Here is a 16,675-nt window from a genome sequence, read left to right on the forward strand (position 1 = left end):
TATTTTCTGCTATCATAATTATGCACCACAGTAATCACAATTGAAAGGCTCAGCAGCTAAATCCAAATGTTTCTTTGATCAAATTCAATTTAATTTATATTTTGTATTTTAGAGTTCCTTATATAATACACAAGGAAGAGACTTTCAATGTTTATAATTGATGCTAGAACATTTTTGTCTTTGGACTGACTGGGATCAGCAGGGAGAATGACAAGCCCACCCTGGGAGGAAATCACTTAGGAAAACACTGCTGTTTTGATTAGTGGGGTGTGCACAGTACATTACTAATTCAAAGTGTCTTGACTTCAAGCACGAACACCTTGACTGTAAACCACCAGATTAGTCCACCTCCAACACGAAATTAAAAAAATATAGATCGTGGGGACGATTTAATTATATCGTTCGCACGATTTGTGGAACTACATAATTTGTAGTTTTCCCTTTTACACGCTACACGATGGGCTCAAATTAGCGCCAGTAACGCATTCAAAATACAAAATATTGTAAACAAAAAAAAAAGTTGAGAAAAAAATGATGTTGAGATCAAAAATAAAACAATCGAAAGCAAAATGTATAGAATTGTAAATTAAAACTTGAAGCAAACAATGTCCACAGCAAAACTCGCCTGCAGTCGCTGTCTTTGCTTGCGATGCTGCGATTTTTGCTTTCGCCGCCAGTTTCTTTGCTTTCGATTTATTTATTTTCGTTACGAGTTTTGGCGCTGTTTTGTTGTGAGGGCGGGAGTTACAAGGAGGCGTGGATCTCCATTGGTCCACTAGGGTTGAGTGACAGGTTTCCTAACCCAATCAGTGATCAGGTGGGCTGGTCTCTGTGTGGGATGGGAATCGCCTGTGTGCGCAGACCTGCAGTCAAGTCAATATATATATATACGCACAGTCACTTACAAAATTACTGGCGCCATTGATAAAGATGCGCATAAAGGCTGTATGAAATAAACACACATGTAATATGTAGAAAGCGATTGTCCACAACTTTGATTAAAAGCCATTTTATTAGAGGCCAGGTAGCTGCACCGCTCAGTCTATCCGTGTTGCAGTGACTGTCAGACCACCTGCTCACTGATTGGGTTAGAAAGAACCGTCACTCAAACCTGCTGGACCAATGGAGACCCAGGATCCGCGCCTCCCTGTAAATCCCGCCCTGACGACAAAACAGCGCCAAATCTCGTAACGAAAAAAAAACATCGAAAACTAAGAAACCGGGGGCGAAAGCGAGGCTCGCAGCGTCGCAGCCACAGACAGCGACTGCGGGCGAGTTTGCTCTCGATTTAACATTGTTTGCTTTCAAGGTTTAGTTTACAATTCTATACATTTTGCTTTCGATTGTTTTATTTTTGCTCTCAACATCACTTTTTTCTCAACTTTCTTTTTTGGTTGCAATATTTTTTTTTTGAATGCGTTACTTATGTCGCTAACTTGAGCCCACATCCAATCTTTTGTGTAACAGCTTGGACGGTGCCAGTCTTGTCATTTATAGTTTGGATGTAAAAGGCTATGTTTTAATTACAGTAAGCCATGCTGATAATTTTCTATATAAAGCGATATTCACATTAACTGCATAATATGCAGGGTAATCGTAATAATATTGTAAATCATGCGCAGCGCAGGATATAATAAATCCTTCCTACGACATAATTAAATCGTTCCCACGATTTAATAAATCGTTCCAAAGTTATATATATATATATTATTTTATGTCCCCTCCAGGGCTCCATAAACATAGTGCTCTTTCAAAAATATATGATTAACATTGTATACTTTAGCTTGATTCATCTAAAGCTAAATATAAAGTATTTTTGTAGAAGGATTTGGTCTAAATGATGACACATTAATTAAATGAATATTTAAAAAATAGTTATCAGTCAAACACAATGAAATAAATTCACCCACAACATCAACAATAAATATTTTGTAAGTTTCTTACTGATCCAAATTGTATATAATGGAAAAGCTTTAAATAAATGTTCAAATAATAATGTTTAATTTATGTACACAAAGATCCAGAATTATTAACCGAATTAAGGGGGTGGAAAATACTGCATTTCTCTACATGAGTTCAGCATAAATCTGAATGAATCTACTGTTGCTGATCTTCACCCACTGACATAGGGACCATTTTTAGCATAGCGTTTTTCATTCCCAACACGACCACTATCAGCTCAAGGGGCTTGAATGGAGAGTGGCACTATGGTTAGACAATAAAATCTTTCCTGGGTATGCTGAGAGGAGAGAAGAGGGCAGAGGAGATATATACCCCTACACCAAGGATAAACAAACATATATTATTGAAATTGTACTATATTAAGTCCTGGAGCACTACTTTCTCTTCTCATTACTGTTCCAGGTTAGGTCTTCATTGACTCCTTTCGGCTTCCTTCCCTAACTCTATAACAGCTGGCAAAAATAACCACTTTCAATAAAAACATTTTATTTTAGCTGAGAGTTCAATCAAAGCAGAGGAGTCCAGTTCCAAAGCTGGGAACTACTGCTATGATATATCAATACTCTGCACTGTTGTGATCACTTATTTAAAGGGCAGAAACAATGTTTTGACATTTATGGTAGAATAGCCATGTTCATCCTGTAACACCTCATTTAATTAAGGATCTGGTACATAGATATGTGAGATACATGATGGGAAAACATTAGGTACAACCTTTACAAATAATGAGGATGTGTAGTGTCTGACATATATCATAGCCAACTCAGACAAAGTTTCAACAAAGAGACACATGCACATTACAAAGCCACACAAAACAGGAATTGTCAGCCCTGCCCCTGGAGTTGTTTTAAAACGGTTTCTGCCTGCAGTTCCTGTTTTCAGATGTACACTGCTGGGGGTCTCTCTTCATCAGACATTTCCTCAGAAATTGGTACTGCCCTCTAAAGAATGAGAATATAGGATATAAAGCACTCTATGAACAGAAGTATTGTTTTGATCAATAATTTAAAGCAAAGCCTAATTTAGTGTGATCATTACATAGTCATTAAAACAGTAATTAATATAAAGCATGTTGGCAAACCAATACTTCTCCAGGCAAAGTGTAGAATTTTGTTTCTGACACAGCACTAAATGGCACAGACTCCTGTAGTAAATCAGAGTTGCCCACATTGCTAATAAAATACAGTGTATGACCTTGGAAATCACAATTAACATCCAGCAGTGCACATGTGAAAACGGGGCCTGCGGGCAGAAACAGTTTAAAAAGAACTGCAGGGGCAGGGCTGAACATTCCTGCTTTAGTAAAGACTTTGCATCAAACCTTTCCTGTAGTGGCATGGAGATTATGAGATAGCCCAGCAGGGGGCGGCGAACTGTCACCATAATTTTCTGTGGTGCAAAGAATTGGATGCACTTTTAAAGTAATAAGTGTTCGGATTAACTTTTCTCAAATAAAGCAATTTAAATATTTTGATTCAGGAAAAATTGTTCCACGAATCCCTAAATGAAACTGAATACATTTTAATTTGAGGATTTTTTATTTATTTTGAAATGTATATGTGAATTTGTTTCATAGCAGAAACGCAATAGGAGGTACAGTGCCCGATGTTTTGTGGCAGTGAATTTGGACTAACACACAATATTGTGAAGCCCCAGGATTGACTGATTTAGGACAGCTGACACAGGATATGATTAGACGTTCTTACACAGCAAAATCTGCAGTGTTGAAATCCCAGTGTTAATAATATAGTGTTAAAATCAGTGTTGTTTCAACACTAAAAAGATTCAGTTGACACTTTGAGAGTTAAACCATCTTCACCATAGTCAGTGTTAATACTGGGTGTCAAATTAAAGAGTGTTGATTTTACACTGTACTGGTGTAAAACCAAAGAATTTACCATGTGGTAGTTTCCCGAATAATTGTTGTTTTATGGTTTTATTTTTTCTTAATCATTGTATAAATGTTCATTATTATACATTAAGTATTGTTTGAGGGTAAAATGTATCGTTACCCACCAATTTTTGGTGAATTTACTGTGTACTGTTGTGTAATTCACACGTTTTGGAGTGTGTGTTCTCTTGTGAGCTCTGGCCGGTCCTTGTGTAATGTGGTCAGACCAGGACAACAAAAAATAGACAGGTATGCAAATTCAGCGGCTGTATTAGTTCACCTTAGGCCACATTGTTGGGCTGTGTGCATAGGCCATTTAATAAGGCATTTGGGTGGATTATTTTACCTTGTGAATTAATTGTCGCTCAGGCTCCTCATGTCTCCCCCAAATTCTCCAATTTGCAAATATATGTAAACAATAACACCACTGACAGGTGGCTGCTTTAAGGGCCTGCCCCGGTTATTATATCACCCTTTAAACTCCAAACACGTCAGTTCAATCCAGAAAATGGCGACGCTCAACCTTGTCCTGTGCGGATATAATCAACAGCACAAAACCCCAAACAGTCCAGCTATATAAAACAAACACGGCGAGGCAAATGCTGTGGTGTCTGCAGAGAGAGAGAGAAAAAAAAAAAACACCAGACCTTACAGGACAGCTCCAGAGGACCATAGTCATGGCAGCTAAGGGCAGTTTATCTTGCAAATGCACTTGTTAAAGCTTCTCAAGGGAAACTAGTATTAGCCTGGAGTCGTGTCACATACTTGTGGGCAATAGTGTACAGCAAAACACACACATGAGCAATACATGTGTGGCAGTATTATTGTGCATTGTTTCAAAACATTGTGATAGGCATGTCCTGGTCATGCAGTGTCAGGAAAGAAGCTTTTTAGCCACAAAGGTGAGTGAGAACACCTGGACTGAAGACGTGCACCACTGCCCTCATGTCCCCATGCTGGGCCGTTTTTAAAAAACTACCCATCCAGTTCTCCAGCTGTGGTGCTGCGCTGACCTTGAGCAGCGATACTTAAAGAGAAGCACAGCTACTCTTGAGCCAGAGAGGGAGCTACTGTCGATGCCGAGGACACTGCGGGCGCCGATAAACCCTCCCGCGCTTCTCTGTGTCTCTCTGCTCCTCGGCGCCGCGGTCTGTACCGGCTGCGTGCGCACCGCGACGTCCGCTGTCAGAGGTGACGTCATAAAGAGATTCTCCTCGGGGCGGCTGCACGGGAACGGCGAATCGCCAATATAAGACTGAGCTGCACCCGGATCACGTTTGCAATAAAACAGAAAAAAAAAGGACTTGACATTGAACTGCATAAGTGCACTTCGACCCTACTGATTAGAGAGCCGTCCGTAGACGCCAAGGACTGCTGACTGTAAGAAGCGGCTGTTGTAAATGCTCAGAGCATCTGGTTCCCCTTGCCGAAGGATGCATATATAAACTGGTTTGCACGCATGGAGATAATTCGGTTTAAATGAAGAGGGGGGCGGCGGGATGTGGTGCACGGTGTCTCCCCGGCTTGATGCATATAACGCTGGATATGAAGGCAACTACATGTGACTGCTTCTAGACATCCATCTTTTCTAGATCAGCTGGCATTTGCACGGGGGCTGAAGAGTGTGAGTAGGATTTAACATGTTCCCAGCTCCCTGCGCCGGGCGGGTGTCAGTGCTTTTCCCGGCGGGGCGCTCTGTGCTCTGTGGGAAGGGGGAGCTGCGCCGTGCGGGAGCGACAGCAACATGCGGGGGACACGGTGAAAACTAAAGCTTCATCCATCCCCACGTTACCCGAATAGGGCTCTTCTTGTATATGTGGTTGTGACGAGAGACGTGGCTACTACCAACACGGACACCGTATTTACTTTTATTTATCCAATCCATGAAAATGGTGGTGTTCATAAACACAGCGGGTATATCATTGACTAGAGGGAAATAAGTTAATGAGGTTACTCATGCATGCTGTCTTACTCACGGACGCCGATTGCTTAATTTCTCGCTGTTTGTGTTGCAGAAAGCCCGTTTTATTTCCTCGTCACTTCCCGGTTACCTCCGCCGCTACACCATGTCCATCGTGTCCATCGTGTCCATCGTGTCCTAGCGCCGGACCCAGAGAGACGGCGTGTCCGTGACCCCCCGGCCGCTAACGGTGATGCGAGCCCGGCCGGAGACGTGATTTCAGCAGTCGGCCTTGCGTCGCGCCTGGCGGTATTAACATTGCTTTCTGACAACGGTGAATCCTGAGGTAAATTTCGTTTTATATCCTCGGTTTTTCTGTCCTGTGCGAGGAGACAGTAGGCTACAGTTGTATTATGATGATTATTCATGTTTTTTTTCCCTAGTGAGTCTTATTTGTGCATCTCTGACAGCCGAGTTAACAGCGACTTTAAATTACACGTAATACATTCTTATTTCAATAATGGGACGTAAGATACTTCTAACACATGGGCGTGAAAACGTCTAGCTGGTTTGTTGTCATAAGGAGATAATCAAGATTTCAGTAAAGTATGTGTTTTACAAAATCTCTTGCATTCTCATTAGGTATTACCCTATCCATAAAATGTGCTGCTCTGGTGCTTCTCATTGACGCAGACCTCCTAGTCTCTCTGTTCTTAAATAACACTTCCTCCTTTTCATGTGTGCATGGTATTTGTCCTGCCTTGAGGCTCTGCTTATCGCCCCCTGCCAGTGCCAGCTATAAATGTGGTATTACTCTCCCTCCCTCCAGGCAGGCAGAAAGACAGACAGCTGTGGACAGAGGATGGCTCTGACCTTTGAAGAAGCCCACAGGCTGGGCTGGACTCTACTGAAGGCCACCGTCCGCTTCGGCTTCATGGTCATCAATAACCTCGTTGCCATCCCCTCCTATGTTTTATACCTGATTGCACTGCAGCCCCTGAGGTGGTTGGACAGTCGTGCATTCTGGCACCTTGAAGGAGTCATGTTTAAATGGCTGTTGGCCATGGTGTCATCCTGGGGCACTGTGGCCGGATACACAGGTAAGACCACGTAATCGTCATTGCCCTACAGCAGATACGCCTGCTTGGCTCAAGTGACAGTGGATGTTTTTTACAGACAATAAATTGATTGGTTTCTAACCTGTAATCAAGAAATCTCAGACTATTGTGTTTTATATATTTGATTAAATCAGCAGGCTGGCTGGTGTTTGTCAAATTTAAGAAATGTGTTGTGATGACCTTGTATTGATGGGACGTTCTCCTATATAGAACACTGCTTTGCTTAGAATATGCAAGAGTCTTTTTTTTTTTTTTTTTTTTTCCATTGCATTCTGTACCGTCAGGGTTTCGGGAAGGTGAAACCTACATTTCCTGACAAGCGCAAGTTACTGGATTTAAAGAATTACCCAGCGATCTATTGCTGCGTGTTGTAATGTATTTTGAGTTGGCATTGCCGTTGCATTTTTTTTAAAGCAAAACCATGAAACGTGCATGGTATAATGGGAAAGCTGCAAGTAACGAAAGGTGTGCATCTGTTCAGACCTGAATCACGACTGAAAGGGAGTGTTTTAATTGGGAACATTGCTAAATATTGTGGAATTATTTACAGTATCATTATTTTAGGTTTATTATGGTGAACCGAAACTAAGTAGTCACGCCTAAATGCTCAAGACAGTATTGCATAAAATTGGAGATCTTGCAGGCATCAGCCTATCATTCTTGAAGTAATTCTCCTTTATCTGCACTTTTAGTAATGCACCATAGTTCACAACCTTTTTGCAACGTACTTAAAGGACACACAAGTATGTCACATTTCACAGTCTGTCTTCCTTGTGTTGTTGGAGGACCTTTTAAAAATAAACACTCCCCCCAGTTGGAAAAGTGAAAAAACAAAAACAAAATCGGTCATCTTGGACTATAAGAAATAATTATTGCATACTTATAATGTTCCAATTTATTTTATTTATTTTTAGGCCAGTGTTCAAAATTACATTTATAGATGGGTTTTATTTATATATAAAACATGAATTCAATCTTGCAGCCTTTACAAATGGTTCGGCAATTTATATTTAATAGATTAGTTTTGACTTCATGACTACATATTTCTTTCCATGATTCTGTTTTTTGGCTAATCCATTTTATGGCCACTCTTGGTCTCCACAGTTATTGATTTTCTTGTCAGTGTGGACACACTGCTTTTTATCCCCTTTTCAGATTCTTTTGTCACAAGCTGCATTATATTTGCCCCATAAGATGCCCAGTAGCTTAGTATGGATTTTTGTTAGAATACATATTGGAACCTGTATAAAAAATGTAGGCCCTGTACTAATGTGGGGGAAAACCCGTTAGCTTCAGCTTACAAATGCTCTCTTCTGGAACTCTTCCAAAATGTAATTGACTGCCAGTCACACTGACCACACTGGGGGAAACAGTTGTAAACTGTAGAGGATGTACTGTCACCTTCCTTTACTTCTAGCTGCTCCATTTGAAATTGTATATAGCTTATATTTCATTTATTTTGAAACCTTGGCCTGGTGAATACAAGCAGCATGACCCATCTCCGTCCACTTGCTGGGGAAAAATCAACAGAAAATGCCAACTGGCTGTGTCCTCTCCTCTAACACTTTGCTTTTTTATGTCATAAGCTTAAATGGATAGTAGTCCTGACACAGGCATGACCTACAGTCGTGGCACTCTCAATGACTTTTGTTTACACCCCTAAGGTCCTCTGTCATAGGGTTTATGCTTAAATGAAACTACCCCATAACAAATGGCTGCTTTAGGTTGTGTCCATAGGGTCAGTAGAATGGACTTTTCTGGTGTCGTGGAGACCAATTATTGTGGAGATCGTGTCACTGAAATTGGTAAATGTGGAGAAATGCTTAAAACTGATTCTTCAAGCAATTGTTCAAAAAGGAAACTTGTTACTGTAGATTAAATTGGAATAAAGAAGAGGGGTATTCCCTTAGGACCTGCTAAATAGTTTATCTTGCCTTTTATTCTTTTGAACAGCTTAAAAAACATTAACATTTACATTCCCACAACACAATGTGTGTTGTGTGGGCAGGGTGGGGGAAGGTGGTTCTTTATTGGGTCATGACTCATGAGCATTAGCTAACATCATAGTCTGTCATTAGGTTTGATGCTTATGGACAGAGAATACAACGTTTTTATGGAACAGATCAAATTGTACTCATTGGTTTCTTTCAATCCCAATAAAATGTTGAACAACAAACCAACTGTAATGCAGTGCTCAAGACTGCAGTACTCAAGTCTCATCACCTTGAATGCGAAAAGGATTTACAGTCGTAAGGATTTCAAAGGAAACCCAGCTCAGTGGCCTGTTGTATTTTTAATTTTGGAATAATTGAGGACCTCTGTCTTTCTACTGAACCCAAAAGCGTTCACTATGAACTTGCTTAGTACTGTGTACTTCATACTCATTTAATAACCTGGGTGATTTCCATAATCTCGTCTTTCGCATCACTTTTACGGTACATTTGCAAGTTAAATTTCAGACGTGGTCATCATGTGGTTTGGTATGCTATTTGTGGGCCCTCCGTCTCAGTCCTCTGTAACACTTTATTTCAACGTGAAGTCGGCTATTGCTATGCTGGTAGGTACGGTAGATGAAGTAATTTTTGGAGCTTTCATTTCCAAACGTGGAAAAGTCCTTGTCATGAGTGTCTGTCTTTGTGGGCATTGAGTTAAAGGTGCAGCTAGGCTTCCAAGTGACATCTGGCAGTGACACAGAGATGGGACTCCAGAGTGGATCAAGCAAAGCTTTATTTTATCCATTTTTATAATTGCAGCTCCATAACATGGTATATCTCACAAATGCTACACCATCATCATCATCATCATCATCATCATCTTATGAGGAAGGAATTGTTTTTGTTTGCTTTTTCTCGCCTTGATTGTCCTGGAATTCTGCTCAGTTGACCTTTTGAGATCCATTGGCCGAAGGTCTGTCATCTGCTTGACAAGTGTACAAGGAAGAAAGCATTCTGGGGTTGATACCCATGGAGAGGTACACCTAGGGGATCAAAAAGACAAGCGCATGAATTCGAGCCTTACAAGATGGCTTTGAGGATCGCATTATTGTGTGCTAGGGTGACACAGTGGCCCAGTGGTTAGCACTACTGCCTCACAGCTCCTGGGAACCGGGTTCAGTTCTTGCCTCGGGTGTCTGCCTGTGTGAGTTCAGATGGATTATTGTGCGCTTGTGGTGTTCCCTCCATGCTACTTGGCCATCTGAAATCTGAACACAACATAAATGCATTACATTTTCCGTTCTGCATGTCATTCTCCGTAACACCTGTGATTATAGCCTGCAATAAGATCAGGATACTTTAAAAAAAGATGGATTTATTTATTTTTAATGGTTATTCCGATTTGTTTAAGGCAGACTCTGTCCTATATTGATGTTCTGTTTTATTAATACTGACGTGACTACCTTCCTACTGCAAGCTTGGGATCTATTGAATAGTTACCCAACCTATGATGATGGGAATAATAAGCACATGCCAATTTTAATGCGTTTAATAATTGTAAAATGGTTCTCTCCAGGAAAGGTTTTGCAAAGATATTGATATAAATTTGCTACTTAAAAAGCTCATTGTGAATGCAAGTTTGGAAAGGTGTTCATATCCCAAGATCCCTGATTTTTACGGATGTGTATGCGCAGAAGCCCTGGACTTTTTAGGAGGCATTGAAAAGCTGAGCTGTGAGTCAGCATTTCCAAGGAAGTGAGTAAATTCATCAGTTTAGCAGGAGCAGAGCAAAATTCTAGGCCACTGGATTCATTCAAATCCTTCAAGTTCTAAAGATATTTTTTTTTTACCTGAAAGCCAGTGCAAACAGTGCTGCCAGTAACAGTCCTTTGCTCAGAGTGAGTGTACAGATGACCGTTTGCTTCAGCCTTCCAGGTGGGATCTGGGGAGACTGACTTATTACCCCTGAATGCGCTTTCAGGTGGACGGAGTGCTGATGTGGTACAGTCTTTTTTATAAAGAGCGTGGTTTGTGCTGATGGATGGGGTTGTTTGCCTCCTTTTGCATACTGTGTATTAAATCTCCTGTCATGATGATAATACTTAATTTCCTTCCTGATGATGAAGCGGCCGTGGCGCAGGCATCCTCTGGTAGAACAATGGGTAGACTGGCGATGGAAAATGAGGTTTATTCAGTCTTTGTTCCTTTAATAGCAGTTTAATTTATTTATGGGTCTACTCTCTCTGACTGAGTACACTTGTGCTCTTACAGGATAACTATCTGTGATGTGATCCTGTAACTTGAAAGGCATTACCCATAGAATGCGTATTTATGCTATTAATCCTGTTTATATTGCAGATTAGTAGCTTTTGCAGTTTTGTTTCTCTACTTATTTCAATGTGTGCCTGGCCCCTTGGAGCAATGCAAATATACAAACACTCTGGGCTTGACATGAAAAGCCCTCACTATGCTGGCATAAGGTGGCATTCTCTGGACTGAGATAAGGAGGTCTTCTGCCAGCCATATTTATATGTTCACAGCGCTGTTAATCCCAGTGGAGACTTCCCCTTCACGCCATATTTACATTGTTTTAGGAGATTTTTATGCAGACGGTGTAAGGAGACTCCCAAGGGTTGGGCTGTCCTCTTCTTTGCTACATTTCGGTGTACGGACTGATGTTAAGCCTTGAGGTTTTAAGCCCCCCCCTCCCCCCATGCTGTTTTAATGATATGAACAGGATAATTGCTGGATTATAAACATCTTGTTAAATGGGGGGAAAAAAGTCTTGCCGACTGTGGCATTCTTATGAAACACTGGCCTGATGTCCTTGAAATGTCGCTGCTCGGACTGCATCGTAAAGACACTGTTGTAGCATAGTTTACATAATTTGAATAGTCTTGTACCATCTTAATGTGCTATAATGAGAATGGGGTATGTCTTTGCTTCTATCCCATTAATTAACTACTTTTTGTACATGGATTTAGGATGTGGTTATGAGGGGGGAAAGACATGGGCCTTGTAGAAATGCACAAGTGTTTGTATGAGTCCCAATTACACAGGACCGCAAGAGATCCACTATTTGTAAACTGCTAAGTCAGGTGTTCAGGAATTATCTTCCTGTGAGATAAATGTCAGGAGAGATGTTATGCAGTCTGTCAGTTAGACTGATGCTTGTTATGGGCCTGGAAAATTCTTCTGTTGAAAACCTGTACATAATTTAAACCTGAATGGAGATTAATAGTTGACTGTGTACACTTTCCCCTTGCTTCCTTCAGATTTGGGCTTCCCAAATGAGTACTATTTAGTTTGTGTCACGAAGTGTAGCAGCTGAAGGAATTAAAAGTAATGGCATTTAGTTAAAATACTTTGAGGATGACTTCGCAACAAATCTCTTCTCAGGGTTATTTCAGATGGACTGTATGTAGTGTTGTCCAAAGGTTTCTCATGGTTAAATATACGTTGGGAAATTGATAACCTTTATGATAACCTTTATATGTTCCTAAAACAAAAGAGTATATGGTCACCTTAGCAACCATCTAGAATAGTTATAATACTTTTAGTTTCTTGTTGCGAAGATTACAATTGCTTATAGGATGGTCAAATGCTTCTGACTGAAGTTAAACTTGGTTGGGAAAGTTATAAAATACCTTGGAGAGGAGCATGTTCACATCAGTCCTCCCTGTGTCAAATGCATACAGACACTGCATTCATACACTTGCAGGAGAGGTTGGTTTTAATAGTTGTCCAAACTGACACAATTCGTAGTTGACTATAAGGTCAACCTTTTCTATGCCGTTGGTCATTTCACCCTTGAATTCCAGTCCTTCACAGTTTCTTTGCTTCGTTGTAAGTTTTCCCATTTTGAAAACTTGTAAAGTTTGTCTAGCAGTTCTACTACTAGTCTTGCTCTACATATTTGAAAAGCTCAGTCTGATCTCCTCACAGTCCCCCCCAAAAGTTTGTTTCCATGTCCCCTGATTTGTATTTTCCCTTCAGTGTGGTTTTACCGAAATTTACTGAAATGGATAATTTATTTGTTATATATAATATATATATATAAAAAGTCTCACTGGGGCTGACACACCGTGCATGTGCAGTTTGAAAGGCCAGATAAGCCATCGGGACATGGGGTGTGGGGCTTTAATTAGAGACGCGCGGTGAAGGTGCCCGAGAGGGAGGGGTTGTGTGACACTGGGGGACTGTTAATTCATCTTGAGGTCACTATGTTCGGCCAGTTTCTTATTTGCTTCTGAACTCTGTTAGCATTGTGCTGTGTATGATAGATGAGCATGGGGTGGCCTTTGGAACCTGCTACTTAAAGAATGCGATTTCTCAATTTACTTTTATGATTTAAAAAATAAAACAATTAATTTTGTGAATTGCTCCCCCCCATAAGGTGTACTGTTCTGTGTTAAAAGGTTGTCGACTCAATCTTGTGGTGGGTTGGTGCCTGGATGAGTAGAGACTCTAGAGTTTTTCACACTCATCTCACAGCTGGTAGGGCAGCTACCCAGAATCCTCTGAAACGACAGTCAATGTGGATTTCCGCTTCTTCAGCAGCGCAGCTAAGAGTGCATTGGGGGCTGACTTGTGCAGTGTGCAGACTGATGGAGAGTATTACTTAAACTGGGCAGGCACATTTGGCAGTTGGCTATAAGGCACAGGCAGGTAAATGTAATGCTGTACTTTAAACTCCTGGATGATCCCCCTTTAATATTTGAAAATTAAATATTTAATGAATCCTTAATTTGTGTCATTGATTCATTTAAAAAAAATATATTTGTATTCTTTATTTAAAGTCTTCTAATTCTCTCAGGGCTGTTTTTAAGCCACTGGTTTCTGGATTCTGTCATGCATCTGAAACTGCTGAGCTCTCAGACTAATGCTTATCAGTCTAGATCTGAAATCCCAAACATTTATGAGCATTACAACTGTAAACTTTACCCTAAATGGGGAAGGTCTTGTGAGGTGTCAGGTAGGAGATGTGCAAGACAAATGGGGCACAGTGGCTGTGGTCGCCAGATTAACAGACTGCTCCTTTAACCTAGATTATCAGAGTTTCAGCAAACAACAGTAAAGTGGTAGGGGAAGTGACCCAATAAAGCCCACATACCATATAAGCCCACTTTTATTTTGAAATACAAAAATGACAGGGAATTGTTAAAGTATTGCTTTTTATGTGGAGCCAGTCACATTTTTTGTTCTTGAGTTATGTATGACTTTGTGCTGCCCCTGTGCAGCAGCATTTTTAGAAGTCACCCCAAAACTTTGCTTTATGAGGGGCCCTCCCAAAGAAGCAATTTTTCTGGAATTTGGAGACCAAACTTGGTTGAATATTGATAAGAATTATAAAATTGATTAAACAATATTTAATGTTCTATCAGTTATTATAATATTAAAATGTAATTATTTTTGTCATATCGGCTTAAAAGGAACAGCGCCCTTGGAAAGCCTATTGGCACATGGCTTGAAAGCAGAATAATTATTTAATTTGTTCTACCAACAATAATAAATATGGTCCCCCTAAGTTGTAAAAAATAATGTAAACCTGTAATCTCTTTATAATACATAAAATACATCAACTCAATATACAATTATTGAAGTTAATTTCCCATGGACCACTGTTATTAATAAGCCCAGAACCCATTGTACCTCATGTTAAAAAAAGCCTTAAATGAATTAATATTACTCCGAATACATCCTTTTCATTCATGAACTACTTACCTTATTCTCATTATGGGGACAAAATGGGTAGGCATGGAAAACAACATAGGGACTGCAATAACATGACGGAAGCTTGCTGTGAATTTCGTGCAGATCACGGATGGACAGAGAAGAATAATTTTCAAGACTATTTTGAGAAGCTGTTTTTGCCCAAGATCTCTGACATGTGGCTGCCAAGAGTTTTAATTTTTGTCAGTCATGCCTCAGATATTTCCCTGGCACTTGTGACCAAGGCCAGAGAAAATGGGGTTGTGCTACTCCGGCTCCCATCTCACCTCACCCACAACCTCCAGCCACTGGACAAGACAGTGTTTGGTGAAGTCAAAAGTAAGGATGCACCAACATGAAAATTTTGGGCCGATATCTGATATTTTCCCATTTGCAATTAAATTAGTTAATTTAGTCCAATTTATGACAATCTACCACAAGTGTTTAGATGAGAGATTAATCTTTGATTTTAATACCCAGTTTATTGTGAAATTCAAATTTATAAGAAAACATGTAAAACTTAGATTTTGGTAGGCTTAATTGGGTCACTTCCCCTCCTCACTTTTGTCAATCACTGCTCTTTCTTCAAAGAACGATCTGGATTCAGTGTTTCATGCTGGGTTAAAAGACAGAGGGAATTGTTCTGCTCTCTCTGCAACAGTTTGTTAGCTCATTTGATGTACTGTTGTAAAGAATGCTGTCTTTGCTGCTTCCAGCTATTTAATATACATACTCTAGCGAGTAAAAAAGTATCAGTTTGCCAATGATTCTGCCTAACATTGTCATCCTGTCTCTTCATGCATCTACAGAGGGATTCCCGAATACACTGAAGAAAGTTTTGGCTAACTAGCCTTCTAAAAAAGAAATCTATATATAAATGTGTTGCTAATCTAAAATAATACTCCATTGTATACTACTCCATTTAAAATCAATAACATTATCTTCAGTGGGCTGTTGCTCAACCTCTGTTTTGCAAATGGCAGCTTTTAAAAATAAATGTGGATACTAAAATATTTGTTCAGTGACATTTTGTTGACATTTCTGATTTCTGGGTTTCTCCAACCTTTTTCTATTTGCTATTGTAGTGAAATGGCTTTAGTTTGTTAATGCATATCAGTTTACTACAATGACCTCATTGAATGGCAATCAGAAGGCACATTTATTCTGGCTGTACACCCTGCTAAGCTTATAATGTTCTGCTTTTAAAGAACTCCTGGACACAATAGATTTGATCCAGAATTCAAATCATGTGTCTTCAGGCCTGCTTATAGCTTGGAAGATGACACATGGGTACCATAAATAGGCATTGTTTCTAAAAGCAGATGGTTTGGTATAAATTCTGACTGTGTCTCAGTTTCTGAGGCACACCCACAGGAAGCAGAATTGGAACTAGAAACAAAAACTACAGACTATTAAAACACACCAACAAATAAATAAAAGCACGGCAAACTGTCTTAATATGAAATTCAGCTGGTGCAGTTGAAGTTGGTACTTTCACTTCATGATTCCTTTGCAGTCAGTGCACCTATGATGACGTGGCGAAAAATACTATAAATGTGATCTAATTTCTCATGCACTTCGTAGTCTATCACCATGGCAAAACACTGTCTTCAAATTTAACAGACATTTAGAATAGTGTTCTATAACCAGTTGCAGATAATTCAACTTGATTGATAAGTCTCCTCATCTCAATTGCTGATATGTTTTCCTTTAATTCATAGTATTACCTAAATCTTTTTGTATTTGTGATTTATCATAATATAAATCCCCAAATTCAGAACAGCTTAAGGGAGTTTATATAATTTCTTACTCGTCGGATTTCCTGTTATGTGTTCTGCTTGCTTGTTTGATTGTGAGCTCGGATAACTTCTCACACAGTTTCTGTTACTGTTAGAATGCTTCTGAAATAATGTATCTGAGCTGTGGAAGAGGCTTCTGAGAAGTAAATCAGTAATGCATCTTTAGCATATAACTTACTTTCTTACAGAGGGGTAGTGGGTAGAGCTCTTCTTATAAGTATATTGAATAACCACCACAGAAATGACATGATATCCACGAGAAGTTTAAACAAATACGTGCTTCTCCTTTAACGCCCAGTTTTCTGTAAATCAGTTTTCACACCCAGTCTTGTCTGATCAAATTCTTACTCCTCTGCCAG

General features: G+C 39.9%; 1 protein-coding gene across 1 annotated transcript in view; it reads left to right on the forward strand.

The window, feature by feature from the left end:
• Positions 1-5,027: 5,027 nt before the first annotated feature.
• lpgat1 (lysophosphatidylglycerol acyltransferase 1) overlaps positions 5,028-16,675 on the forward strand; it is a 47,262-nt gene continuing 35,614 nt past the window's right edge. The window contains exons 1-3 of the mRNA XM_066706566.1: positions 5,028-5,477; positions 5,869-6,099; positions 6,583-6,853. Of these exons, the coding sequence (XP_066562663.1) occupies positions 6,616-6,853 (238 nt within the window). The 5' untranslated portion in view covers positions 5,028-5,477; positions 5,869-6,099; positions 6,583-6,615. The remainder of the gene's footprint in view (positions 5,478-5,868; positions 6,100-6,582; positions 6,854-16,675) is intronic.

This window comes from Amia ocellicauda, chromosome 1 (genome assembly GCF_036373705.1).
Source record: "Amia ocellicauda isolate fAmiCal2 chromosome 1, fAmiCal2.hap1, whole genome shotgun sequence".
Lineage (NCBI taxonomy): Eukaryota > Metazoa > Chordata > Actinopteri > Amiiformes > Amiidae > Amia > Amia ocellicauda.